The 27,871-nt window shown below is 41.2% G+C and overlaps 7 protein-coding genes across 7 annotated transcripts; 4 read left to right on the top strand and 3 right to left on the bottom strand.

Moving 5' to 3' along the window:
* The first annotated feature begins 177 nt into the window (after nucleotides 1-177).
* LOC146684258 (uncharacterized) lies at nucleotides 178-5,048 on the top strand. The gene has a single exon (XM_085442944.1). The coding sequence runs from the start codon at nucleotides 1,682-1,684 to the stop codon at nucleotides 3,266-3,268; it is 1,587 nt and encodes a 528-aa protein (XP_085299070.1). The 5' UTR covers nucleotides 178-1,681; the 3' UTR covers nucleotides 3,269-5,048.
* A 241-nt stretch (nucleotides 5,049-5,289) lies between these two features.
* Nucleotides 5,290-6,810, bottom strand: LOC146684257 (uncharacterized). Its single transcript, XM_085442945.1, has 2 exons — nucleotides 6,529-6,810; nucleotides 5,290-6,408 (listed from the first exon to the last, which is right to left on the bottom strand). Exons 1-2 carry the CDS (start codon nucleotides 6,703-6,705, stop codon nucleotides 5,815-5,817), a joined length of 771 nt encoding a protein of 256 aa, XP_085299071.1. The 5' UTR covers nucleotides 6,706-6,810; the 3' UTR covers nucleotides 5,290-5,814.
* LOC146684256 (uncharacterized) lies at nucleotides 6,807-9,988 on the top strand. The gene has a single exon (XM_085442943.1). The coding sequence runs from the start codon at nucleotides 8,054-8,056 to the stop codon at nucleotides 9,839-9,841; it is 1,788 nt and encodes a 595-aa protein (XP_085299069.1). The 5' UTR covers nucleotides 6,807-8,053; the 3' UTR covers nucleotides 9,842-9,988.
* Nucleotides 9,989-11,403: 1,415 nt separating this feature from the next.
* LOC146684255 (uncharacterized) lies at nucleotides 11,404-12,819 on the bottom strand. Its single transcript, XM_085442941.1, has 2 exons — nucleotides 12,643-12,819; nucleotides 11,404-12,522 (listed from the first exon to the last, which is right to left on the bottom strand). Exons 1-2 carry the CDS (start codon nucleotides 12,817-12,819, stop codon nucleotides 11,929-11,931), a joined length of 771 nt encoding a protein of 256 aa, XP_085299067.1. The 3' UTR covers nucleotides 11,404-11,928.
* Nucleotides 12,820-14,161: 1,342 nt separating this feature from the next.
* On the top strand, nucleotides 14,162-16,833 carry LOC146684254 (uncharacterized). The gene has a single exon (XM_085442931.1). It carries the CDS (start codon nucleotides 14,168-14,170, stop codon nucleotides 16,286-16,288), a length of 2,121 nt encoding a protein of 706 aa, XP_085299057.1. The 5' UTR covers nucleotides 14,162-14,167; the 3' UTR covers nucleotides 16,289-16,833.
* A 597-nt stretch (nucleotides 16,834-17,430) lies between these two features.
* LOC146684253 (uncharacterized) lies at nucleotides 17,431-18,944 on the bottom strand. Its single transcript, XM_085442940.1, has 2 exons — nucleotides 18,540-18,944; nucleotides 17,431-18,419 (listed from the first exon to the last, which is right to left on the bottom strand). Exons 1-2 carry the CDS (start codon nucleotides 18,714-18,716, stop codon nucleotides 17,826-17,828), a joined length of 771 nt encoding a protein of 256 aa, XP_085299066.1. The 5' UTR covers nucleotides 18,717-18,944; the 3' UTR covers nucleotides 17,431-17,825.
* A 4,885-nt stretch (nucleotides 18,945-23,829) lies between these two features.
* Nucleotides 23,830-27,548, top strand: LOC146684252 (uncharacterized). Its single transcript, XM_085442933.1, has one exon. The coding sequence runs from the start codon at nucleotides 25,374-25,376 to the stop codon at nucleotides 27,003-27,005; it is 1,632 nt and encodes a 543-aa protein (XP_085299059.1). The 5' UTR covers nucleotides 23,830-25,373; the 3' UTR covers nucleotides 27,006-27,548.
* Nucleotides 27,549-27,871: the final 323 nt, after the last annotated feature.

The following is a 27,871-nucleotide window of genomic DNA, read 5'->3' as shown; positions in this document are numbered from 1 at the left end:
TTTGTTTATCGCCCACTTTGCGCCGAAAGAGGAAACCAGCGGATGTCGCGCTAAACAACAGCAGCACGTTTAAGCTTGATCAGCTATTGTTAGAATTTATTTAATATTAATTTCTAGTATCAGCTGATGTTTGCTGGAGCCACAGCTGTAAAAAAAAAGCTGCTGGTCATGATATGGTTTGGTTATCTGGTGAGAGGGAAACATGAAGATGAAACCAGGAGATGTCCTTACTGGATCATCAGAGCTGAGCAGGTGATGGAGAAACAGGTTTACCTTTTAGATGACATGAATGAGTTGAAGGGAAGTTATGAACTGTTTCTGAGAGACAAATAACCCCAGGATCCTTTTTTAGGTAGCTGACAGCTGGTAACTGTGCAGGTGCGGATCTAGCAAAGTGTGGCCAAGGGGGCATGTAGGGCATTAACAGGGAATGGGGGGCACAAAGAAATACTTTTCTTTCTTATTCTCATTTAAAATGTCTAGCTTTTAAAAAATAATTATCTGAATCTTACAACAAACGATTGATAGATTGATGCATATATACCATCAAAACAGTGAACATCACTGTCACAACAGTGTTTGTTTTCATTCAAAGGCTTTATGATTTTTCCTATAATGGTGGGCCAGTTTCTAGTCAAAATGCCCGGGCCAATTTTCTTTCCCAGTCCAGCCCTGTATGCAGCTCATCTGCAGTCTGGTGTTACCTACATCTTCCTATTCAGAAGGCAGAATTTCTGAGTTCTGAGTACAATCGAAAGCACCACGACTGCAGTTTTTGTGTTGGATGTAAAAGGCGCACATGACTCTGTGACGTAGGCTAGAATCATGGCAGCAGTCAATGACGGTCCAGGCGTGGGATTTCTCTCGTGGAAATATGCACGTTATCATATCCTTTCTATTGGTAGGTGGCACAGTGCACTTGTGGCAAGTAAGCAAGCTAGAAGACTGGCAAAGTTATGGAAGAAACACATTAACAAGAGAATTCTGAGTAAAACCAAAGTTACTTTCCCTAGTAACTAGTTACTTTGAAAGTAACGAGTAACTTGAAGTAACTGAGTTACTTTTGAGAGAAGTAACTAGTAATGTAACTAAGTTACTATTTTAAAGTAACTTACCCAACACTGCTTGTAGGACACGTAACACTAGCGGGCATAATGTTAGCTTAATAGTCAGCTCAACAGCTGTTGTTAGCTCCGGACAAGTGACTACAACAGTAGCGATGAGCCCCGATGAACGGATCCGGGGGCGGATGGGCTCGTACATAAATGGATCGATCGGGGCGGGATACGGTGGGAAACGACAGATACCTTAAACTTGAAGACAGCCCAAGTAGAAGGATCGCTAAAGTCTGCTAAAAAAAGAAATCGCAATGCAAGTTGAACAAACTTGCAAAGACACAATATCAAATTGAACCCATTCTGGTACAAAATGACATCATAATAGACTGTCCTTTGAATGTCACGACGTTCGGCGATAACGTCACTTGAACTCCTTTGAAGACAGTTCTGGGGGCGGAGTCAGAGCCTATAAATATCCCTCGAGTACATACCTTGAACCCATAGATCGCTATAGTTCTGAACTAACAGTTTCCACTTGCGAACACTTTGTCTCATTGAGTAGATCATTTTTCAAACACAGAATAACACGTCGTATAAACTAAACTAAATACATTCATTTCAAAATGAGCTCCCTAAGCTACTTTGATATGCAGATGCTCAGAAATGAGATAGAAAATTACAAACAAGCTAAAAAACTTCAGCTTGAGGAAATCCAAGAAAAGAATTGTAGGATTTCAAGTCTTGAGGCATCTTTGAAAGAAGAGCAGGGACTGGTTGCAAAGATGAAAGAGGAGTCCAAAGAAATGCAGATGCTCAGAAATGAGATAGAAAAGTACAAACAAGCTGAAAAGCTTCAGTTGGAGGAAATCGATGAAAAGAATTGTAAGATTTCAAGTCTTGAGGCATCTTTGAAAGAAGAGCAGGAACTGGTTGCGAAGATGAAAGAGGAAACCAAATCCCAGCTAAGGTCCGCAGAGTCACAGAATGTAGATCTCACAAACAAATATGAGGCAAAAATTCGGGCTCTTCATAAGGCAATCAAACACCTTGAAAATAAGTGTGCCACTGAAAAAACGATGCGGGACAAGAAAGAAAAGGAGGTGGAATCTCTGGTTGTCCTTAAAATCAAACATGAGCAGGAAAGACAAGAACTCAAGATGAAGCTAAGCAAGACGACTGAGGAAAAAAATGAAACACTTAAAGAACTGCAGAAACAAAATGAGCAGCTTCAGACTGAGATTCAGAACAATGAGAAGTACATTCATTGTAATGACTTCCTTGAAAGAAGGATAGACGAGCTTCTTACACTACCTGGGGAGGTGTACTGCCGTCAACAGAAAGTTAAAAGTGTGGAAGAAGAAAAAGAGAAACTACAGGCTGAACTTAAAAAGTGTCAAAGACAAAATGAGGAGTATAAAGCGGGAAAGCGCTGGGCAATAGATGAGAAAAACCAACTGACAAAGAAAAATGATGAACTGAAAGTACGTCAAAGGGAGAAGGAATGTAACAACATAACGTTGAGGAAAGAGTTAAAAGCTAAAGTCCTGGAATCTGAAAGTCAGATAAAGGAGCTGGCAAGGCAACGTTTTACTATCGACCGTCTGGAAAACTGCCTTGAGGATAAAACTAAGCAAATAATTATATTTGAAAATGAGACGCAGGAACCTGGGAAAAAAATTTCATCCCAAAAAAATAACATAGCCCGTCTGAAAACTGCTCAACAGCTGAAGGGACTTTATGACACACTCGGCCACACTGTGCAAGTCGAGAAAAAAGCCTCCCCAGAGCAGCAAAGAAAGGATGGGGATGAACAAATAGCCCGGAAAAAGGTGAGATTTGACCTGAGTAATGTGGAATACTTTCCATCCAAAGGCGACAATGAGCTGAAAGAACAACAGAAAGAAATTAGAGACCTTAAGGGTAAAAAGGGTAACAAGCTTACCACATATGACAGTAAGCTAAAAGCAGTGCGTGGCCTGCTACCTCCTATTTCCACTAGGGCCCGGTCTAAAACTGTAGACAACTCAAAGAAGCAGTCTGAGTCTAGGAGCTCACTCAACCTCAAGTCCACTGTTACTCCCAAGGCAGAAGAAGAAATGTTTCATCCCCATTCACCTGAACTTACTTCCCAGTCAACTCTACGTAGAGTATACAATCCTGCTACAAAAATACTCAAGCGCCGGCTTTCAGCCAAACCCAACCACATCTAAAAAATCCTCCTACCAGTTCTCACACTGACTCCAAAGAAATAATCAGCTTTTAAGCTGGTTAAAAAATATCTATTTCTTTGTTTCCAAAGTCAAAATAAATCACAAAGAGACAATATCAGAAAAAAATTTAATACCCGCCCATCCTGAGGGTATATTACATCCGTAACCCAGGAGAGGCTGTATTTGCTATAACATCATAAATGTAAGACAATAAGGACATCTCTGCATGTGTGAGGAAGTGACATGCATTTCATCTATGTCGCTTCATCACCCCCAACCGGTCGAGGTAGATGGCCGCCCCTCACTGAGCCTGGTTCTACTGAAGGTTTCTTCCTATTAAAAGGGAGTTTTTCCTTCCCACTGTCGCCAAGTGCTTGCTCATAGGGGATCTTCGGATTGTTGGGTTTTCTCTGCATTATTGTAGGGATGTTACCTTGCAATATTATAATATTGCGAGGTAACATCCCTACAATCTCTGCGTTATTGTAGGGATGTTACCTTGCAATATTATATTATATAATATAATAAAGGTTTAAAATTAGCACAAATAAAATTGATGTGAACTGAATTTTTCTTTTGATGTGTACAAGTGGTTGTATTTGAGTACTTTTGATCTGCTTTTATTCACTACTACGCACACACTGGCTTCAAAAATACAAAGTGATGGCAGTCCCCATGAAAAGGGAATTTTGGCTTCATTTTTGTACAGTGGCAGGAAGTGGAGTGAGGTTATTAAAATAGGCTGTTCTCAGCTATTTTTAAAGCTACATTTTAGTTAGTTTTTAGTTAGCGAACCTTTAGTTACTGTGGCCAAATACATATTTCATTTTTTAAAGTAAACACATTCTCAGTCACTCGCAGTCAGACATTGAGCAAAAGCACATGTTCGGTAGCTAATCCTTGTATTTACCCTGACTAACAAAATATCTCTGCTGAAGTCACTGAGATGGTTTATATGAGAAACAGAAATGTTACTGGCCTGATCAGTCACTAGGCAATGTTGCCGTTACTGTACCTTTAGGAGTTACACAGTCAGAGCAACATGCTGGACTCTTCTTTAGCTCCTCTGCAGAGCCCATTATTAAATATGTGCAAACAGCAGCATGTTTCTGGCTCCCTCCACACATGGTCAAGGTCAGGTTTATTGATCGAGCACATTTCCAACAGCCCATGCTGCACAACTTGCTTTACAAACTAGAATGCAACTAAAACAAGTAAAATGCACTACAATGACGCAATAAAATATAAATGAATAATAACACTAAAATAAAATAGAATGCATTTAAATTACTTATTGGCAGCTGATTTGACGCAGTTTCAACTGAAGATGAATCAATGAGAGGATTAAAAAAAAAATGTTCTCACAGTTTTCTTCAGTCGCAAACTGTCTTTAATATCAGACATATTCCAATATTCCAGTTTCTAGCAGATATCTCAGTTTCTTGATAACACAGCTGATACATACTCCAATGTTTAATGCAAGCAAAAACTTTTTGAATGCTTCTCAGAGGAGATCACAGCACTCATAACACTGGTTTTAATTTTCAACACATTATCGGTCTTTACCGCAGTAAAATCAGGTAGCTGTCATTCAATGCCAACATCAGCCTACCTGACAAAGCCAAACTAAATGAAGCTTTTCCATCAACTTCCATCAGACATTATAGTTTATCCAAGCAAAATGTTTTCTTTTTAAAAATCTATGGTTTTGAGGAAAACAACAGCATCTATGAAAGTACATGAATTATTGATTAGGCTATTTGAAAATGGTGAAAGACAAGTCTGATAAAAAGCTGAAAAGATGCTGACACTGTTGTATTTCACGTTAGAATGAATGAAACAAAACTGTAATGCCTGAAAGAAATGTACAGTGGATTTCTCATTTGACTATAAAATATAAATGACTTTTGGGGTGGAGGGACTGAATAGCCAAATTCAATATAAAGATCTACTGTTCCATCACGTTTGGCAGCAAATATCTCATTTATCAGTGCATAGTGGAAATAAATAAGCATTCAACCTCTGATTTGACATTTTATTACTGTCTTAACAAAAGTTGCAGTCAGAAAACATGAAATTCTGCAAAAGAACGATACAAGCTGAACTCATTTTGGTTTGAAGTGAATCAGATGCCATTCATTCACCGACTCCATTTCTAATTTGCCATTTCCCAATCCAGTAGAGAGCTCTGACTTGAATCATGTGTGGAAGGGACAAAGTACAACTCTGAGCAGCACCGTACAGCACGCAGAGACAGTGTGCATCTCTATCGCTGCTGCAGGTATGAAGCTGTGAGGATCATTGACCAGAATGCGTCCTTTTAACAAACTGATGAAACCAGCTGTAACACAGGACTTGTTGTTTTGTTTTTTTAATGCAGACCAGCAAATGCGTTCTAGGAAGAAAGAGTCAGCTGATTCATTTGCTACAATATAAGAGGTATTAGCAGTTCACCCTCCTTCTTAGCGTATGGCACAGTTTTTAAAAGTAGAGGCAGAGTTTCTGTTTAATGCTGTGCAAGCTCTGCCACACTCAGCTGTTATCCATCAGTGTTTAGCAGCCCGACTGGGCTTTTTAACAGTCTTCACTTTTACAGAGTTTTTGTATAGTAGCAGTCTCTCTGTGGGGTGAGGTGGCAAGCGGTTCCTTTTTGCTTTCACAATGCACGCAGCCATCGGACTGAAACGGTCAAAACCTCCAGATGTGGCGGGCACCGCCAGCAGCTTCTTGGCGAGGCCTTGGAGCTTCGGGAATCGAGAAGCACATTTCCAGTACTGAAGAGTAGAGTTGCTTTCCCACAGCGGTTCAGACAGGTACACGTCGAACTCTGACATCTTTAGAGTCTTTGCAGGCGGCTGAAGGAAGTTGAAGATGGACTTCCTCTTGAGGTCGTTTTCACTGATTTCAGGACAGTTGTTGTCTGAGCTGCCAGCACAAGTGTCCATCACGCCATCTGTCTGGCTTTCTTCTTTCACATCGTGCTCCAGCCCACTGCCTGTCTGATCTTTCTCTGCCTCAACAGTAGGAAATGTTGAGGCTTCCATGTTTTCTAATGTGGACTCAACAATGCTGCGAGCCTCAGATTTTGACGGAGGTGTTAGGAAATCATTCTGTTCATCCTGGTTGTCATCAGAAAACGGCTGCAAAAAAAATGGTTGTTTTAAATGTACACACATTTTTTTCCTATATCTACTCAACACGCATATTCAATTAAATATAAATCTACAGAAGTCCGCTATGCTTCTGGCCTAATTTGGTACCTGCAGTTTGATCCTAGGATCCAGCACAGCAGCTAGTATCATGTCCTTCTGGTGAATCACTGGCTGGAAGTGTGTGTAGAGGCCTGTGCGCAGGGCCTTGCAGAAGTGGGTGTAGTTGGTGACACAATTCTCCAAGGTTTTATCAAGTCCAATGAGGGACGGTATGATGAGAGACATAGTCACACCATTTCCCTGCAGGACCTACGATAGATAAGACACAAACATGGCATCCACAGTGAAGACATCGTGGACAGCGGAGAATCTCCCGGTGGTGGAGCAGACTGGGACATAGTTCCACTGATGAAAAAGAGAGTCACGATGGATATTATAAGAATTAAATAAAAAAAGATTCAGACCAAAAGATTTGTGATCTACACAATCCAAGCTGATCAACGATAAGCTCAGTATTTTCATTTAATATATTTTTCATCTGCTTGAATGTTTCCTGCTTCACACAGTGCTCAACCTGCTAGATTTTTGTTTGTTATTCATTTATTTTAAATGTCTAATCTTATCTTTGAATCAAACATTCATACATATATACACTGTGTTCATTATAATAACATACATATATACTGTCAGACACCACTCTGACATTCCATTCATGCTCAGCTGAATATTAAAATGGACAAATATGTGTCATCTCTGCATACGCTATGATCATTATAGAATGACATGAAATATTAAAACTGAGCTTAATCTTCAACATAAGCAGTAGTCATATAAATTCATATACTCTTAAGCACAAATGGTGAAAGTTTTTCTGCAGAATAAGTAGCCTATTAGTTGTATCTGTATTGCGGTGTTCTGATAGTATGGCTTCTTATACTGAAGAAATGGATCTAAATAAATAACTAAATAAATCCTCCAGCACTCGTTATTGTCACCTATTGCTAATGTTTTGACGCTGCCAACCTCTCATACGCTGTAAGAATTTAATTCAACTGTTTATCACAGAAAAAGTGTGACTTGTAGGACACGTAACACTAGCGGGCATAATGTTAGCTTAATAGTCAGCTCAACAGCTGTTGTTAGCTCCGGACAAGTGACTACAACAGTAGCGATGAGCCCCGATGAACGGATCCGGGGGCGGATGGGCTCGTACATAAATGGATCGATCGGGGCGGGATACGGTGGGAAACGACAGATACCTTAAACTTGAAGACAGCCCAAGTAGAAGGATCGCTAAAGTCTGCTAAAAAAAGAAATCGCAATGCAAGTTGAACAAACTTGCAAAGACACAATATCAAATTGAACCCATTCTGGTACAAAATGACATCATAATAGACTGTCCTTTGAATGTCACGACGTTCGGCGATAACGTCACTTGAACTCCTTTGAAGACAGTTCTGGGGGCGGAGTCAGATCCTATAAATATCCCTCGAGTACATACCTTGAACCCATAGATCGCTATAGTTCTGAACTAACAGTTTCCACTTGCGAACACTTTGTCTCATTGAGTAGATCATTTTTCAAACACAGAATAACACGTCGTATAAACTAAACTAAATACATTCATTTCAAAATGAGCTCCCTAAGCTACTTTGATATGCAGATGCTCAGAAATGAGATAGAAAATTACAAACAAGCTAAAAAACTTCAGCTTGAGGAAATCCAAGAAAAGAATTGTAGGATTTCAAGTCTTGAGGCATCTTTGAAAGAAGAGCAGGGACTGGTTGCAAAGATGAAAGAGGAGTCCAAAGAAATGCAGGTGCTCAGAAATGAGATAGAAAAGTACAAACAAGCTGAAAAGCTTCAGTTGGAGGAAATCGATGAAAAGAATTGTAAGATTTCAAGTCTTGAGGCATCTTTGAAAGAAGAGCAGGAACTGGTTGCGAAGATGAAAGAGGAGTCCAAAGAAATGCAGGTGCTCAGATATGAGATAGAAAATTACAAACAAGCTGAAAAACTTCAGCTTGAGGAAATCGATGAAAAGAATTGTAAGATTTCAAGTCTTGAGGTATCTTTGAAAGAAGAACAGGAACTGGTTGCGAAGATGACAGAGGAATCCAAAGATGAAAAGATGGAAAAAATGGAAAATGTTTTGCTGGAAACCAAATCCCAGCTAAGGTCCGCAGAGTCACAGAATGTAGATCTCACAAACAAATATGAGGCAAAAATTCGGGCTCTTCATAAGGCAATCAAACACCTTGAAAATAAGTGTGCCACTGAAAAAACGATGCGGGACAAGAAAGAAAAGGAGGTGGAATCTCTGGTTGTCCTTAAAATCAAACATGAGCAGGAAAAACAAGAACTCAAGATGAAGCTAAGCAAGACGACTGAGGAAAAAAATGAAACACTTAAAGAACTGCAGAAACAAAATGAGCAGCTTCAGACTGAGATTCAGAACAATGAGAAGTACATTCATCGTAATGACTTCCTTGAAAGAAGGATAGACGAGCTTCTTACACTACCTGGGGAGGTGTACTGCCGTCAACAGAAAGTTAAAAGTGTGGAAGAAGAAAAAGAGAAACTACAGGCTGAACTTAAAAAGTGTCAAAGACAAAATGAGGAGTATAAAGCGGGAAAGCGCTGGGCAATAGATGAGAAAAACCAACTGACAAAGAAAAATGATGAACTGAAAGTACGTCAAAGGGAGAAGGAATGTAACAACATAACGTTGAGGAAAGAGTTAAAAGCTAAAGTCCTGGAATCTGAAAGTCAGATAAAGGAGCTGGCAAGGCAACGTTTTACTATCGACCGTCTGGAAAACTGCCTTGAGGATAAAACTAAGCAAATAATTATATTTGAAAATGAGACGCAGGAACCTGGGAAGAAAATTTCATCCCAAAAAAATAACATAGCCCGTCTGAAAACTGCTCAACAGCTGAAGGGACTTTATGACACACTCGGCCACACTGTGCAAGTCGAGAAAAAAGCCTCCCCAGAGCAGCAAAGAAAGGATGGGGATGAACAAATAGCCCGGAAAAAGGTGAGATTTGACCTGAGTAATGTGGAATACTTTCCATCCAAAGGCGACAATGAGCTGAAAGAACAACAGAAAGAAATTAGAGACCTTAAGGGTAAAATGGGTAACAAGCTTACCACATATGACAGTAAGCTAAAAGCAGTGCATGGCCTGCTACCTCCTATTTCCACTAGGGCCCGGTCTAAAACTGTAGACAACTCAAAGAAGCAGTCTGAGTCTAGGAGCTCACTCAACCTCAAGTCCACTGTTACTCCCAAGGCAGAAGAAGAAATGTTTCATCCCCATTCACCTGAACTTACTTCCCAGTCAACTCTACGTAGAGTATACAATCCTGCTACAAAAATACTCAAGCGCCGGCTTTCAGCCAAACCCAACCACATCTAAAAAATCCTCCTACCAGTTCCCTACAATCTCTGCGTTATTGTAGGGATGTTACCTTGCAATATTATATTATATAATATAATAAAGGTTTAAAATTGGCACAAATAAAATTGATGTGAACTGAATTTTTCTTTTGATGTGTACAAGTGGTTGTATTTGAGTACTTTTGATCTGCTTTTATTCACTACTGCCTTCAAAAATACAAAGTGATGGCAGTCCCCATGAAAAGGGAATTTTGGCTTCATTTTTGTACAGTGGCAGGAAGTGGAGTGAGGTTATTAAAATAGGCTGTTCTCAGCTATTTTTAAAGCTACATTTTAGTTAGTTTTTAGTTAGCGAACCTTTAGTTACTGTGGCCAAATACATATTTCATTTTTTAAAGTAAACACATTCTCAGTCACTCGCAGTCAGACATTGAGCAAAAGCACATGTTCGGTAGCTAATCCTTGTATTTACCCTGACTAACAAAATATCTCTGCTGAAGTCACTGAGATGGTTTATATGAGAAACAGAAATGTTACTGGCCTGATCAGTCACTAGGCAATGTTGCCGTTACTGTACCTTTAGGAGTTACACAGTCAGAGCAACATGCTGGACTCTTCTTTAGCTCCTCTGCAGAGCCCATTATTAAATATGTGCAAACAGCAGCATGTTTCTGGCTCCCTCCACACATGGTCAAGGTCAGGTTTATTGATCGAGCACATTTCCAACAGCCCATGCTGCACAACTTGCTTTACAAACTAGAATGCAACTAAAACAAGTAAAATGCACTACAATGACGCAATAAAATATAAATGAATAATAACACTAAAATAAAATAGAATGCATTTAAATTACTTATTGGCAGCTGATTTGACGCAGTTTCAAATGAAGATGAATCAATGAGAGGATTAAAAAAAATGTTCTCACAGTTTTCTTCAGTCGCAAACTGTCTTTAATATCAGACATATTCCAATATTCCAGTTTCTAGCAGATATCTCAGTTTCTTGATAACACAGCTGATACATACTCCAATGTTTAATGCAAGCAAAAACTTTTTGAATGCTTCTCAGAGGAGATCACAGCACTCATAACACTGGTTTTAATTTTCAACACATTATCGGTCTTTACCGCAGTAAAATCAGGTAGCTGTCATTCAATGCCAACATCAGCCTACCTGACAAAGCCAAACTAAATGAAGCTTTTCCATCAACTTCCATCAGACATTATAGTTTATCCAAGCAAAATGTTTTCTTTTTAAAAATCTATGGTTTTGAGGAAAACAACAGCATCTATGAAAGTACATGAATTATTGATTAGGCTATTTGAAAATGGTGAAAGACAAGTCTGATAAAAAGCTGAAAAGATGCTGACACTGTTGTATTTCACGTTAGAATGAATGAAACAAAACTGTAATGCCTGAAAGAAATGTACAGTGGATTTCTCATTTGACTATAAAATATAAATGACTTTTGGGGTGGAGGGACTGAATAGCCAAATTCAATATAAAGATCTACTGTTCCATCACGTTTGGCAGCAAATATCTCATTTATCAGTGCATAGTGGAAATAAATAAGCATTCAACCTCTGATTTGACATTTTATTACTGTCTTAACAAAAGTTGCAGTCAGAAAACATGAAATTCTGCAAAAGAACGATACAAGCTGAACTCATTTTGGTTTGAAGTGAATCAGATGCCATTCATTCACCGACTCCATTTCTAATTTGCCATTTCCCAATCCAGTAGAGAGCTCTGACTTGAATCATGTGTGGAAGGGACAAAGTACAACTCTGAGCAGCACCGTACAGCACGCAGAGACAGTGTGCATCTCTATCGCTGCTGCAGGTATGAAGCTGTGAGGATCATTGACCAGAATGCGTCCTTTTAACAAACTGATGAAACCAGCTGTAACACAGGACTTGTTGTTTTGTTTTTTTAATGCAGACCAGCAAATGCGTTCTAGGAAGAAAGAGTCAGCTGATTCATTTGCTACAATATAAGAGGTATTAGCAGTTCACCCTCCTTCTTAGCGTATGGCACAGTTTTTAAAAGTAGAGGCAGAGTTTCTGTTTAATGCTGTGCAAGCTCTGCCACACTCAGCTGTTATCCATCAGTGTTTAGCAGCCCGACTGGGCTTTTTAACAGTCTTCACTTTTACAGAGTTTTTGTATAGTAGCAGTCTCTCTGTAGTGTGAGGTGGCAAGCGGTTCCTTTTTGCTTTCACAATGCACGCAGCCATCGGACTGAAACGGTCAAAACCTCCAGATGTGGCGGGCACCGCCAGCAGCTTCTTGGCGAGGCCTTGGAGCTTCGGGAATCGAGAAGCACATTTCCAGTACTGAAGAGTAGAGTTGCTTTCCCACAGCGGTTCAGACAGGTACACGTCGAACTCTGACATCTTTAGAGTCTTTGCAGGCAGCTGAAGGAAGTTGAAGATGGACTTCCTCTTGAGGTCGTTTTCACTGATTTCAGGACAGTTGTTGTCTGAGCTGCCAGCACAAGTGTCCATCACGCCATCTGTCTGGCTTTCTTCTTTCACATCGTGCTCCAGCCCACTGCCTGTCTGATCTTTCTCTGCCTCAACAGTAGGAAATGTTGAGGCTTCCATGTTTTCTAATGTGGACTCAACAATGCTGCGAGCCTCAGATTTTGACGGAGGTGTTAGGAAATCATTCTGTTCATCCTGGTTGTCATCAGAAAACGGCTGCAAAAAAAATGGTTGTTTTAAATGTACACACATTTTTTTCCTATATCTACTCAACACGCATATTCAATTAAATATAAATCTACAGAAGTCCGCTATGCTTCTGGCCTAATTTGGTACCTGCAGTTTGATCCTAGGATCCAGCACAGCAGCTAGTATCATGTCCTTCTGGTGAATCACTGGCTGGAAGTGTGTGTAGAGGCCTGTGCGCAGGGCCTTGCAGAAGTGGGTGTAGTTGGTGACACAATTCTCCAAGGTTTTATCAAGTCCAATGAGGGACGGTATGATGAGAGACATAGTCACACCATTTCCCTGCAGGACCTACGATAGATAAGACACAAACATGGCATCCACAGTGAAGACATCGTGGACAGCGGAGAATCTCCCGGTGGTGGAGCAGACTGGGACAGAGTTCCACTGATGAAAAAGAGAGTCACGATGGATATTATAAGAATTAAATAAAAAAAGATTCAGACCAAAAGATTTGTGATCTACACAATCCAAGCTGATCAACGATAAGCTCAGTATTTTCATTTAATATATTTTTCATCTGCTTGAATGTTTCCTGCTTCACACAGTGCTCAACCTGCTAGATTTTTGTTTGTTATTCATTTATTTTAAATGTCTAATCTTATCTTTGAATCAAACATTCATACATATATACACTGTGTTCATTATAATAACATACATATATACTGTCAGACACCACTCTGACATTCCATTCATGCTCAGCTGAATATTAAAATGGACAAATATGTGTCATCTCTGCATACGCTATGATCATTATAGAATGACATGAAATATTAAAACTGAGCTTAATCTTCAACATAAGCAGTAGTCATATAAATTCATATACTCTTAAGCACAAATGGTGAAAGTTTTTCTGCAGAATAAGTAGCCTATTAGTTGTATCTGTATTGCGGTGTTCTGATAGTATGGCTTCTTATACTGAAGAAATGGATCTAAATAAATAACTAAATAAATCCTCCAGCACTCGTTATTGTCACCTATTGCTAATGTTTTGACGCTGCCAACCTCTCATACGCTGTAAGAATTTAATTCAACTGTTTATCACAGAAAAAGTGTGACTTGTAGGACACGTAACACTAGCGGGCATAATGTTAGCTTAATAGTCAGCTCAACAGCTGTTGTTAGCTCCGGACAAGTGACTACAACAGTAGCGATGAGCCCCGATGAACGGATCCGGGGGCGGATGGGCTCGTACATAAATGGATCGATCGGGGCGGGATACGGTGGGAAACGACAGATACCTTAAACTTGAAGACAGCCCAAGTAGAAGGATCGCTAAAGTCTGCTAAAAAAAGAAATCGCAATGCAAGTTGAACAAACTTGCAAAGACACAATATCAAATTGAACCCATTCTGGTACAAAATGACATCATAATAGACTGTCCTTTGAATGTCACGACGTTCGGCGATAACGTCACTTGAACTCCTTTGAAGACAGTTCTGGGGGCGGAGTCAGAGCCTATAAATATCCCTCGAGTACATACCTTGAACCCATAGATCGCTATAGTTCTGAACTAACAGTTTCCACTTGCGAACACTTTGTCTCATTGAGTAGATCATTTTTCAAACACAGAATAACACGTCGTATAAACTAAACTAAATACATTCATTTCAAAATGAGCTCCCTAAGCTACTTTGATATGCAGATGCTCAGAAATGAGATAGAAAATTACAAACAAGCTGAAAAACGTCAGCTTGAGGAAATCCAAGAGAAGAATTGTAGGATTTCAAGTCTTGAGGCATCTTTGAAAGAAGAGCAGGAACTGGTTGCGAAGATGAAAGAGGAGTCCAAAGAAATGCAGGTGCTCAGATATGAGATAGAAAATTACAAACAAGCTGAAAAACTTCAGCTTGAGGAAATCGATGAAAAGAATTCTAAGATTTCAAGTCTTGAGGCATCTTTGAAAGAAGAACAGGAACTGGTTGCGAAGATGACAGAGGAATCCAAAGATGAAAAGATGGAAAAAATGGAAAATGTTTTGCTGGAAACCAAATCCCAGCTAAGGTCCGCAGAGTCACAGAATGTAGATCTCACAAACAAATATGAGGCAAAAATTCGGGCTCTTCATAAGGCAATCAAACACCTTGAAAATAAGTGTGCCACTGAAAAAACGATGCGGGACAAGAAAGAAAAGGAGGTGGAATCTCTGGTTGTCCTTAAAATCAAAAATGAGCAGGAAAAACAAGAACTCAAGATGAAGCTAAGCAAGACGACTGAGGAAAAAAATGAAACACTTAAAGAACTGCAGAAACAAAATGAGCAGCTTCAGACTGAGATTCAGAACAATGAGAAGTACATTCATCGTAATGACTTCCTTGAAAGAAGGATAGACGAGCTTCTTACACTACCTGGGGAGGTGTACTGCCGTCAACAGAAAGTTAAAAGTGTGGAAGAAGAAAAAGAGAAACTACAGGCTGAACTTAAAAAGTGTCAAAGACAAAATGAGGAGTATAAAGCGGGAAAGCGCTGGGCAATAGATGAGAAAAACCAACTGACAAAGAAAAATGATGAACTGAAAGTACGTCTTAGGGAGAAGGAATGTAACAACATAACGTTGAGGAAAGAGTTAAAAGCTAAAGTCCTGGAATCTGAAAGTCAGATAAAGGAGCTGGCAAGGCAACGTTTTACTATCGACCGTCTGGAAAACTGCCTTGAGGTTAAAACTAAGCAAATAATTATATTTGAAAATGAGACGCAGGAGTCTGGGAAGAAAATTTCATCCCAAGAAAATAACATAGCCCGTCTGAAAACTGCTCTTAGCAAAGCAGAAAACGATCTGGAACTGGAGATAAAGAGACGTGAAAATCTTAGGTCTGATAAAGTGCTCCTTTCTGAGACAAAGTTCTGCACTGAGAACGAACTCTATACAGCTAGAGACACTATAAAGACACTTCAGAATAAAATCAAAGAAAAGGCTCAAGAACTCCAAGAGACAAACGTAGACCTTGCCAATGCTAAGACCAGCTATAATGCTGTAAAGACTGAGCTGGACATTATCAAACTGCAGCAGGCAGAACAAAAGAAAGAACACGAGAAACAGCTTAGCTCTGCAAATGACAACCTCTTCACAGTGAAGTCAAAGTTGACGCAAACTGTGGAGGACAAAGAAGAGGTTGAGAAAGCTCTGACAAAGTCCAAACACACAGTATTTAAGCTTGAGCAAGTAATAGAAGAACTGGAAACTGACATTGGCATTCAACGACAAAAGAATGCAGTACAGAAAAAAGAAAATGACGATCTGCTGCAACAGCTGAAGGGACTTTATGACACGCTCGGCCACACTGTGCAAGTCGAGAAAAAAGCCTCCCCAGAGCAGCAAAGAAAGGATGGGGATGAACAAATAGCCCGGAAAAAGGTGAGATTTGACCTGAGTAATGTGGAATACTTTCCATCCAAAGGCGACAATGAGCTGAAAGAACAACAGAAAGAAATTAGAGACCTTAAGGGTAAAAAGGGTAACAAGCTTACCACATATGACAGTAAGCTAAAAGCAGTGCGTGGCCTGCTACCTCCTATTTCCACTAGGGCCCGGTCTAAAACTGTAGACAACTCAAAGAAGCAGTCTGAGTCTAGGAGCTCATTCAACCTCAAGTCCACTGTTACTCCCAAGGCAGAAGAAGAAATGTTTCATCCCCATTCACCTGAACTTATTTCCCAGTCAACTCTACGTAGAGTATACAATCCTGGTGCAAAACTACTCAAGCGCCGGCCTTCAGCCAAACCCAACCACATCTAAAAAATCCTCCTACCAGTTCTCACACTGACCCCAAAGAAATAATCAGCTTTTAAGCTGGTTAAAAAATATCTATTTCTTTGTTTCCAAAGTCAAAATAAATCACAAAGAGACAATATCAGAAAAAAATTTAATACCCGCCCATCCTGAGGGTATATTACATCCGTAACCCAGGAGCGGCTGTATTTGCTATAACATCATAAATGTAAGACAATAAGGACATCTCTGCATGTGTGAGGAAGTGACATGCATTTCATCTATGTCGCTTCATCACCCCCAACCGGTCGAGGTAGATGGCCGCCCCTCACTGAGCCTGGTTCTACTGAAGGTTTCTTCCTATTAAAAGGGAGTTTTTCCTTCCCACTGTCGCCAAGTGCTTGCTCATAGGGGATCTTCGGATTGTTGGGTTTTCTCTGCATTATTGTAGGGATGTTAACTTGCAATATTATATAATATTGCAAGTTAACATCCCTACAATCTCTGCGTTATTGTAGGGATGTTACCCTAAAGTTTTAAAATTGGCACAAATAAAATTGATGTGAACTGAATTTTTCTTTTGATGTGTACAAGTGGTTGTATTTGAGTACTTTTGATCTGCTTTTATTCACTACTACGCACACACTGGCTTCAAAAATACAAAGTGATGGCAGTCCCCATGAAAAGGGAATTTTGGCTTCATTTTTGTACAGTGGCAGGAAGTGGAGTGAGGTTATTAAAATAGGCTGTTCTCAGCTATTTTTAAAGCTACATTTTAGTTAGTTTTTAGTTAGCGAACCTTTAGTTACTGTGGCCAAATACATATTTCATTTTTTAAAGTAAACACATTCTCAGTCACTCGCAGTCAGACATTGAGCAAAAGCACATGTTCGGTAGCTAATCCTTGTATTTACCCTGACTAACAAAATATCTCTGCTGAAGTCACTGAGATGGTTTATATGAGAAACAGAAATCAGAATCAGAATCAGAATCAGAATACTTTATTGATCCCTGGGGGAAATTATTTTTTGTTACAGTGCTCCATTTTAAACCAACATTAAGACAAGACAGACAATACGCTGACTAAGAATAGTACAATATATACATATATATACATACATACATACATAAGTCACTTATAAATAAATATTTGGAAAAGAAACGTGTAGTTGTAGCTGGCCTGATCAGTCACTAGGCAATGTTGCCGTTACTGTACCTTTAGGAGTTACACAGTCAGAGCAACATGCTGGACTCTTCTTTAGCTCCTCTGCAGAGCCCATTATTAAATGGGCTCTGTGAGGATGAAGCTGTGAGGATCATTGACCAGAATGCGTCCCTTTAACAAACTGATGAAACCAGCTGTAACACAGGACTTGTTGTTTTGTTTTTTTAATGCAGACCAGCAAATGCGTTCTAGGAAGAAAGAGTCAGCTGATTCATTTGCTACAATATAAGAGGTATTAGCAGTTCACCCTCCTTCTTAGCGTATGGCACAGTTTTTAAAAGTAGAGGCAGAGTTTCTGTTTAATGCTGTGCAAGCTCTGCCACACTCAGCTGTTATCCATCAGTGTTTAGCAGCCCGACTGGGCTTTTTAACAGTCTTCACTTTTACAGAGTTTTTGTATAGTAGCAGTCTCTCTGTGGGGTGAGGTGGCAAGCGGTTCCTTTTTGCTTTCACAATGCACGCAGCCATCGGACTGAAACGGTCAAAACCTCCAGATGTGGCGGGCACCGCCAGCAGCTTCTTGGCGAGGCCTTGGAGCTTCGGGAATCGAGAAGCACATTTCCAGTACTGAAGAGTAGAGTTGCTTTCCCACAGCGGTTCAGACAGGTACACGTCGAACTCTGACATCTTTAGAGTCTTTGCAGGAGGCTGAAGGAAGTTGAAGATGGACTTCCTCTTGAGGTCGTTTTCACTGATTTCAGGACAGTTGTTGTCTGAGCTGCCAGCACAAGTGTCCATCACGCCATCTGTCTGGCTTTCTTCTTTCACATCGTGCTCCAGCCCACTGCCTGTCTGATCTTTCTCTGCCTCAACAGTAGGAAATGTTGAGGCTTCCATGTTTTCTAATGTGGACTCAACAATGCTGCGAGCCTCAGATTTTGACGGAGGTGTTAGGAAATCATTCTGTTCATCCTGGTTGTCATCAGAAAACGGCTGCAAAAAAAATGGTTGTTTTAAATGTACACACATTTTTTTCCTATATCTACTCAACACGCATATTCAATTAAATATAAATCTACAGAAGTCCGCTATGCTTCTGGCCTAATTTGGTACCTGCAGTTTGATCCTAGGATCCAGCACAGCAGCTAGTATCATGTCCTTCTGGTGAATCACTGGCTGGAAGTGTGTGTAGAGGCCTGTGCGCAGGGCCTTGCAGAAGTGGGTGTAGTTGGTGACACAATTCTCCAAGGTTTTATCAAGTCCAATGAGGGACGGTATGATGAGAGACATAGTCACACCATTTCCCTGCAGGACCTACGATAGATAAGACACAAACATGGCATCCACAGTGAAGACATCGTGGACAGCGGAGAATCTCCCGGTGGTGGAGCAGACTGGGACAGAGTTCCACTGATGAAAAAGAGAGTCACGATGGATATTATAAGAATTAAATAAAAAAAGATTCAGACCAAAAGATTTGTGATCTACACAATCCAAGCTGATCAACGATAAGCTCAGTATTTTCATTTAAGATGGCGCCGGTGAGGTCGGCTGCCGTCACGACTGCTCCGACCACTTTTTCTTTGTCTTTGTTTTTTAAGTTAGTTTTCAGCGTTTCTAAATCGGCAAAATCATCACCATTGGGTACATTAGGTATGACAGTGACACTCTTGTTTCTATTGGTATACAATGTACTCACAATTCGAAGTTTTTAACTCCGGATCCGAGCTGGCCGAGTGAGATCTCGAGGGAGAACAAAGGGAAGCGGCGGCGGCCTAGAGGGAAGCGAGCCGGCGTCAGGAACAGGCTGAGAGCTCGTGCACACCGCACACCTCTGCCTAGCATCCTGCTCGCCAACGTCCAGTCACTGGAGAACAAGCTTGACGACCTCAGGGCCAGGATAAAGTTCCAGAGAGACATTCGGGACTGCAATCTCCTCTGCTTCACCGAGACATGGCTGAACCCAGCGGTGCCGGACCACGCCATCCAGCCGGCCGAGTTCTTCTCGGTTCACCGCATGGACAGGACACGGGACTCGGGGAAGTCAAGGGGAGGCGGCGTGTGTTTAATGGTGAACAACAACTGGTGCAACAGTGCGAACGTTGTTCCTCTCACACGCTCCTGCACACCAAATCTGGAACTACTGTCCATCATGTGTCGTCCTTTTTATCTACCTCGGGAATTTACATCGGTCATTGTAAGTGCCGTTTATATTCCACCACAAGCGGACACGGTCACCGCCTTATGCGAGCTGCATGAGGCACTCACACAGCACCAGACACAACACCGGGACGCTGCGCTTATTGTGATGGGGGACTTTAATAGCGCCAACCTCAAACGCGCAGCGCCGAACTTTTATCAACACATCACCTGCCCCACCAGGGGTGAAAGGACACTGGACCACTGCTACACTACGGTCAAGGACGGCTACAAGGCACAATCCCGCCCCCCGTTTGGCAAATCTGATCACGCCGCCATCTTCCTCATGCCAAAATACAAACAAAGGCTGAAACAGGAAGTTCCGGTTCAGAGGAAGGTCGCGCGCTGGACAGATCAATCGGTGGCCGCGTTACAGGACGCACTCGATGACGCAGACTGGGGCATGTTCAGAAACAGCTCCGACGATGACGTCAACGTGTTTACGGAAGCGGTTGTGGGATTCATCGGGAAACTAGCGGATGATACCGTGGAGACAAAGACTATCACAACGTTTCCCAACCAGAAGCCGTGGGTGGATAAAACCATCCGCGACGCTCTGAGATCCCGCACCGCTGCCTACAACACGGGACTCATGACGGGGGACATGGACCCGTACAAAGCCGCGTCATATAACGTGCGGAGGGCGGTGAAAGAGGCGAAGCAGCGCTACGGGAGGAAACTAGAGTCACAACTCCAACAGAGTGACTCTAGGAGCCTGTGGCGGGGACTAAGGACAATAACGGACTATAAAGCACCAACAACCGGTATGACGAACGCGGCCGTGACTCTGGCAGACGAGCTGAACACTTTCTATGCTCGCTTCGAGGCTGCAGCTAAGGTCTCCAACAATGCTAGTGTTAGCGGCGCTAACGGCTGCAGACAGGAAGATACTGCCAGCACCGGAAACGTGCTCGTCATCTCCGAGCATGAAGTAAGGAGAGCCTTCAAGAGAGTGAACACCAGGAAAGCAGCAGGACCAGACGGCATCCCAGGTCATATCCTAAGAGACTGCGCATACCAGCTAGCTCCTGTGTTCACTGAGATATTCAACATCTCTTTATCTCAGTCGGTGATCCCCACATGCTTCAAAGAGTCCATCATTGTTCCTGTCCCGAAGAAACCCCACCCTGCTTCTCTCAATGACTATCGCCCTGTAGCCCTCACCTCAGTAGTGATGAAGTGCTTTGAACGCCTGGTCAGAGACTTCATCATTTCTTCACTACCAGACACACTGGACCCACTACAGTTCGCTTACCGTCCAAATCGTTCCACAGACGATGCCATCTCTCATCTCCTCCACACATCACTCACTCACTTGGACACTAGAAGGGGGAATTATGTTAAAATGCTCTTCATAGACTACAGCTCTGCATTTAATACCATAATTCCCTCCACACTCACCACCAAGCTGGAGCATCTGGGACTCAGCTCATCTATGTGTCAGTGGATCTCCAACTTCCTAACTGGCAGACCACAGGCAGTAAGGATGGGCGGACATGTCTCAGCCTCCACCACTCTCAGCACTGGAGCCCCCCAGGGGTGTGTTCTGAGCCCCCTGCTGTACTCTTTGTACACATATGACTGTGTGGCCACTACCAGCTCCACCACCATCATCAAGTTTGCTGACGACACCGTCGTGGTGGGCCTGATCTCTGATAACAACGAGACGGCCTACCTGAAGGAGATTAGGAATCTGGAGAACTGGTGCCAGAGGAACAACCTCCTTCTAAACGTCAGTAAGACAAAGGAGCTGATAGTGGACTTCAGCACTAAGCAGGAGAGGAACTACCAGACCCCCGTCATCAACGAGTGCCCAGTGGAGAGAGTGGACAGCTTCAAATACCTCGGAGTTCACATCACGCAGGACCTGTCATGGTCCTGTCACATCAACACCGTGGTGAAAAAGGCCCGACAGCGTCTCTACCACCTCAGACGCTTGAGAGACTTCCAACTGCCCTCCAAGGTGCTCAGGAACTTTTACTCGTGCACCATAGAGAGCATCCTGGCGGGAAACATCTTAACCTGGTTCGGGAACAGCACCATGCAGGACAGACGAGCTCTACAGAGGGTTGTGCGGTCAGCTGAGCGCACCATCCGCTCCGAGCTCCCTGACCTGCACTCAATCTACAGCAGGCGGTGCTGGACCAAGGCCAGGAAGATCGTGAAGGACCTCAGCCATCCCAACAACAGACTGTTCTCTCTGTTGAGGTCAGGAAAGCGATTCCGCTCCCTGAAGACCAACACAGAGAGACTGAGGAGGAGCTTCTTCCCGCAGGCGATACGGTCTCTCAATCACACCACCACACAGTACTGACCCACACATATGGTTCTTACACACACACTGGACTTTCTGGACATTGTTTTTGCACAACACTGGTCACTATATTCTTCATTTCCAGTTAATACTTGTACAGCTGCTGTTATTGTGTATATATTTATTTATATTTAGATTTCTTCATACATTCTTATATAGTTCTATATTGTGTATTGTGTATTTTGTTGTACAGTTATTTTATTTTCAACTTTAATTTATATATTTTATCTTATTCTTCCCAGTTAAATTTACCCTTCATTCTAATTTGTGTTGTACAGTTATTTCATTTTTAACCTTAATTTATATTTTATTCCTTCCTAGTTAAATTTACCCTTTTTAATTTTGCATATTTATTTCCTATCTTATTCATAGCCTTTCCTTTTTTTGTTTTCTTTAGGTCACGAGCAGTTGTCCAAGCATTTCACTACATATCGTACTGTGTATGACTGTGTACGTGACAAATAAAATTTGAATTTGAATTTGAATTTGAATTTAATATATTTTTCATCTGCTTGAATGTTTCCTGCTTCACACAGTGCTCAACCTGCTAGATTTTTGTTTGTTATTCATTTATTTTAAATGTCTAATCTTATCTTTGAATCAAACATTCATACATATATACACTGTGTTCATTATAATAACATACATATATACTGTCAGACACCACTCTGACATTCCATTCATGCTCAGCTGAATATTAAAATGGACAAATATGTGTCATCTCTGCATACGCTATGATCATTATAGAATGACATGAAATATTAAAACTGAGCTTAATCTTCAACATAAGCAGTAGTCATATAAATTCATATACTCTTAAGCACAAATGGTGAAAGTTTTTCTGCAGAATAAGTAGCCTATTAGTTGTATCTGTATTGCGGTGTTCTGATAGTATGGCTTCTTATACTGAAGAAATGGATCTAAATAAATAACTAAATAAATCCTCCAGCACTCGTTATTGTCACCTATTGCTAATGTTTTGACGCTGCCAACCTCTCATACGCTGTAAGAATTTAATTCAACTGTTTATCACAGAAAAAGTGTGACTTGTAGGCAGTGTTGGGACTAACGCGTTATTAAGTAACGCGTTACAGTAACTACGTTATTATTGTGGTAACGAGCACGGTAACTAGTTATTATGCCAAAATCAGGAACGCGTTACTCGTTACTGGGATTTAGATAGGGTCGTTACTCGTTACTTCGTGTGGTGGCATCGCGGAGTTTCCACAGATTCAGTAACATTAGCAAGTGGTGGAGGCAGCAGGTGGATGAAGGAAAAGGGACGCAGAAGGAAAAGAGACCCGAGGCGGCCGCCGGTCCAAGTGTGAACTGAACTTCAGGTAAGAAGTTATGACCTGCAGTCTCTCTGGGTCAGATATAAACCAAGCTTAGGTGGAGTTTATTTTCGTTATTCTGACTTTTTCCGTACTGCGTGCTAGCTAGCATGACGGAGTTTCTATACAGCTGGGTGGTGCTATGAAGTTAATGATGTTGAACCTTATTTTGTTCATAAGTTATTAGAGTTGCCAACCGTCCCGTCTGGTATTCAGAGAAAATATTACGCGTTTCTTATTGAGGTGAAAAGGAACAGTTTGTCCCGTAATTCAGCTACAATGAAAAAGGCACAAAGCTGGAGTTATTCTGTGTCTTTACGCTGCACAGCTGCCTCTTCTTCTCTCATTCCCTCCCCCTCCCTCTCCCGTTTCTACTTCAATCATGAAAACTGATCAATGATCAGCTGATCGGCTCTCTTGTTTGTTTATCGCCCACTTTGCGCCGAAAGAGGAAACCAGCGGATGTCGCGCTAAACAACAGCAGCACGTTTAAGCTTGATCAGCTATTGTTAGAATTTATTTAATATTAATTTCTAGTATCAGCTGATGTTTGCTGGAGCCACAGCTGTAAAAAAAAGCTGCTGGTCATGATATGGTTTGGTTATCTGGTGAGAGGGAAACATGAAGATGAAACCAGGAGATGTCCTTACTGGATCATCAGAGCTGAGCAGGTGATGGAGAAACAGGTTTACCTTTTAGATGACATGAATGAGTTGAAGGGAAGTTATGAACTGTTTCTGAGAGACAAATAACCCCAGGATCCTTTTTTAGGTAGCTGACAGCTGGTAACTGTGCAGGTGCGGATCTAGCAAAGTGTGGCCAAGGGGGCATGTAGGGCATTAACAGGGAATGGGGGGCACAAAGAAATACTTTTCTTTCTTATTCTCATTTAAAATGTCTAGCTTTTAAAAAATAATTATCTGAATCTTACAACAAACGATTGATAGATTGATGCATATATACCATCAAAACAGTGAACATCACTGTCACAACAGTGTTTGTTTTCATTCAAAGGCTTTATGATTTTTCCTATAATGGTGGGCCAGTTTCTAGTCAAAATGCCCGGGCCAATTTTCTTTCCCAGTCCAGCCCTGTATGCAGCTCATCTGCAGTCTGGTGTTACCTACATCTTCCTATTCAGAAGGCAGAATTTCTGAGTTCTGAGTACAATCGAAAGCACCACGACTGCAGTTTTTGTGTTGGATGTAAAAGGCGCACATGACTCTGTGACGTAGGCTAGAATCATGGCAGCAGTCAATGACGGTCCAGGCGTGGGATTTCTCTCGTGGAAATATGCACGTTATCATATCCTTTCTATTGGTAGGTGGCACAGTGCACTTGTGGCAAGTAAGCAAGCTAGAAGACTGGCAAAGTTATGGAAGAAACACATTAACAAGAGAATTCTGAGTAAAACCAAAGTTACTTTCCCTAGTAACTAGTTACTTTGAAAGTAACGAGTAACTTGAAGTAACTGAGTTACTTTTGAGAGAAGTAACTAGTAATGTAACTAAGTTACTATTTTAAAGTAACTTACCCAACACTGCTTGTAGGACACGTAACACTAGCGGGCATAATGTTAGCTTAATAGTCAGCTCAACAGCTGTTGTTAGCTCCGGACAAGTGACTACAACAGTAGCGATGAGCCCCGATGAACGGATCCGGGGGCGGATGGGCTCGTACATAAATGGATCGATCAGGGCGGGATACGGTGGGAAACGACAGATACCTTAAACTTGAAGACAGCCCAAGTAGAAGGATCGCTAAAGTCTGCTAAAAAAAGAAATCGCAATGCAAGTTGAACAAACTTGCAAAGACACAATATCAAATTTAACCCATTCTGGTACAAAATGACATCATAATAGACTGTCCTTTGAATGTCACGACGTTCGGCGATAACGTCACTTGAACTCCTTTGAAGACAGTTCTGGGGGCGGAGTCAGATCCTATAAATATCCCTCGAGTACATACCTTGAACCCATAGATCGCTATAGTTCTGAACTAACAGTTTCCACTTGCGAACACTTTGTCTCATTGAGTAGATCATTTTTCAAACACAGAATAACACGTCGTATAAACTAAACTAAATACATTCATTTCAAAATGAGCTCCCTAAGCTACTTTGATATGCAGATGCTCAGAAATGAGATAGAAAATTACAAACAAGCTAAAAAACTTCAGCTTGAGGAAATCCAAGAAAAGAATTGTAGGATTTCAAGTCTTGAGGCATCTTTGAAAGAAGAGCAGGGACTGGTTGCGAAGATGAAAGAGGAGTCCAAAGAAATGCAGGTGCTCAGATATGAGATAGAAAATTACAAACAAGCTGAAAAACTTCAGCTTGAGGAAATCGATGAAAAGAATTGTAAGATTTCAAGTCTTGAGGCATCTTTGAAAGAAGAACAGGAACTGGTTGCGAAGATGACAGAGGAATCCAAAGATGAAAAGATGGAAAAAATGGAAAATGTTTTGCTGGAAACCAAATCCCAGCTAAGGTCCGCAGAGTCACAGAATGTAGATCTCACAAACAAATATGAGGCAAAAATTCGGGCTCTTCATAAGGCAATCAAACACCTTGAAAATAAGTGTGCCACTGAAAAAACGATGCGGGACAAGAAAGAAAAGGAGGTGGAATCTCTGGTTGTCCTTAAAATCAAAAATGAGCAGGAAAAACAAGAACTCAAGATGAAGCTAAGCAAGACGACTGAGGAAAAAAATGAAACACTTAAAGAACTGCAGAAACAAAATGAGCAGCTTCAGACTGAGATTCAGAACAATGAGAAGTACATTCATCGTAATGACTTCCTTGAAAGAAGGATAGACGAGCTTCTTACACTACCTGGGGAGGTGTACTGCCGTCAACAGAAAGTTAAAAGTGTGGAAGAAGAAAAAGAGAAACTACAGGCTGAACTTAAAAAGTGTCAAAGACAAAATGAGGAGTATAAAGCGGGAAAGCGCTGGGCAATAGATGAGAAAAACCAACTGACAAAGAAAAATGATGAACTGAAAGTACGTCTTAGGGAGAAGGAATGTAACAACATAACGTTGAGGAAAGAGTTAAAAGCTAAAGTCCTGGAATCTGAAAGTCAGATAAAGGAGCTGGCAAGGCAACGTTTTACTATCGACCGTCTGGAAAACTGCCTTGAGGATAAAACTAAGCAAATAATTATATTTGAAAATGAGACGCAGGAGTCTGGGAAGAAAATTTCATCCCAAGAAAATAACATAGCCCGTCTGAAAACTGCTCAACAGCTGAGGGGACTTTATGACACACTCGGCCACACTGTGCAAGTCGAGAAAAAAGCCTCCCCAGAGCAGCAAAGAAAGGATGGGGATGAACAAATAGCCCGGAAAAAGGTGAGATTTGACCTGAGTAATGTGGAATACTTTCCATCCAAAGGCGACAATGAGCTGAAAGAACAACAGAAAGAAATTAGAGACCTTAAGGGTAAAAAGGGTAACAAGCTTACCACATATGACAGTAAGCTAAAAGCAGTGCGTGGCCTGCTACCTCCTATTTCCACTAGGGCCCGGTCTAAAACTGTAGACAACTCAAAGAAGCAGTCTGAGTCTAGGAGCTCACTCAACCTCAAGTCCACTGTTACTCCCAAGGCAGAAGAAGAAATGTTTCATCCCCATTCACCTGAACTTACTTCCCAGTCAACTCTACGTAGAGTATACAATCCTGCTACAAAAATACTCAAGCGCCGGCTTTCAGCCAAACCCAACCACATCTAAAAAATCCTCCTACCAGTTCTCACACTGACTCCAAAGAAATAATCAGCTTTTAAGCTGGTTAAAAAATATCTATTTCTTTGTTTCCAAAGTCAAAATAAATCACAAAGAGACAATATCAGAAAAAAATTTAATACCCGCCCATCCTGAGGGTATATTACATCCGTAACCCAGGAGAGGCTGTATTTGCTATAACATCATAAATGTAAGACAATAAGGACATCTCTGCATGTGTGAGGAAGTGACATGCATTTCATCTATGTCGCTTCATCACCCCCAACCGGTCGAGGTAGATGGCCGCTTCTCACTGAGCCTGGTTCTACTGAAGGTTTCTTCCTACTAAAAGGGAGTTTTTCCTTCCCACTGTCGCCAAGTGCTTGCTCATAGGGGATCTTCGGATTGTTGGGTTTTCTCTGCGTTATTGTAGGGATGTTACCTTGCAATATTATAATATTGCGAGGTAACATCCCTACAATCTCTGCGTTATTGTAGGGATGTTACCCTAAAGTTTTAAAATTGGCACAAATAAAATTGATGTGAACTGAATTTTTCTTTTGATGTGTACAAGTGGTTGTATTTGAGTACTTTTGATCTGCTTTTATTCACTACTACGCACACACTGGCTTCAAAAATACAAAGTGATGGCAGTCCCCATGAAAAGGGAATTTTGGCTTCATTTTTGTACAGTGGCAGGAAGTGGAGTGAGGTTATTAAAATAGGCTGTTCTCAGCTATTTTTAAAGCTACATTTTAGTTAGTTTTTAGTTAGCGAACCTTTAGTTACTGTGGCCAAATACATATTTCATTTTTTAAAGTAAACACATTCTCAGTCACTCGCAGTCAGACATTGAGCAAAAGCACATGTTCGGT

This window comes from Copadichromis virginalis, linkage group LG20 (assembly GCF_057382275.1).
Source record: "Copadichromis virginalis isolate Kocher_CV1m ecotype Utaka linkage group LG20, C_Virginalis_male_GT1.1, whole genome shotgun sequence".
NCBI classification, from domain to species: Eukaryota; Metazoa; Chordata; class Actinopteri; order Cichliformes; family Cichlidae; genus Copadichromis; species Copadichromis virginalis.
This window is presented reverse-complemented; position numbering and strand designations above follow the sequence as displayed.

What these genes read in the sequence shown, in the direction of transcription:
- LOC146684258 (XM_085442944.1), top strand. Translation starts at nt 1,682, where the DNA reads ATGAGCTCCCTAAGCTACTTTGATATGCAGATGCTCAGAAATGAGATA.
- LOC146684257 (XM_085442945.1), bottom strand. Translation starts at nt 6,705, where the DNA reads ATGTCTCTCATCATACCGTCCCTCATTGGACTTGATAAAACCTTGGAG. An exon ending in ATCCTAGGATCAAACTGCAG is followed by an intron (nt 6,409 to 6,528) that starts GTACCAAATTAG and finishes TTTTTTTTGCAG; the next exon opens with CCGTTTTCTGATGACAACCA.
- LOC146684256 (XM_085442943.1), top strand. Translation starts at nt 8,054, where the DNA reads ATGAGCTCCCTAAGCTACTTTGATATGCAGATGCTCAGAAATGAGATA.
- LOC146684255 (XM_085442941.1), bottom strand. Translation starts at nt 12,819, where the DNA reads ATGTCTCTCATCATACCGTCCCTCATTGGACTTGATAAAACCTTGGAG. An exon ending in ATCCTAGGATCAAACTGCAG is followed by an intron (nt 12,523 to 12,642) that starts GTACCAAATTAG and finishes TTTTTTTTGCAG; the next exon opens with CCGTTTTCTGATGACAACCA.
- LOC146684254 (XM_085442931.1), top strand. Translation starts at nt 14,168, where the DNA reads ATGAGCTCCCTAAGCTACTTTGATATGCAGATGCTCAGAAATGAGATA.
- LOC146684253 (XM_085442940.1), bottom strand. Translation starts at nt 18,716, where the DNA reads ATGTCTCTCATCATACCGTCCCTCATTGGACTTGATAAAACCTTGGAG. An exon ending in ATCCTAGGATCAAACTGCAG is followed by an intron (nt 18,420 to 18,539) that starts GTACCAAATTAG and finishes TTTTTTTTGCAG; the next exon opens with CCGTTTTCTGATGACAACCA.
- LOC146684252 (XM_085442933.1), top strand. Translation starts at nt 25,374, where the DNA reads ATGAGCTCCCTAAGCTACTTTGATATGCAGATGCTCAGAAATGAGATA.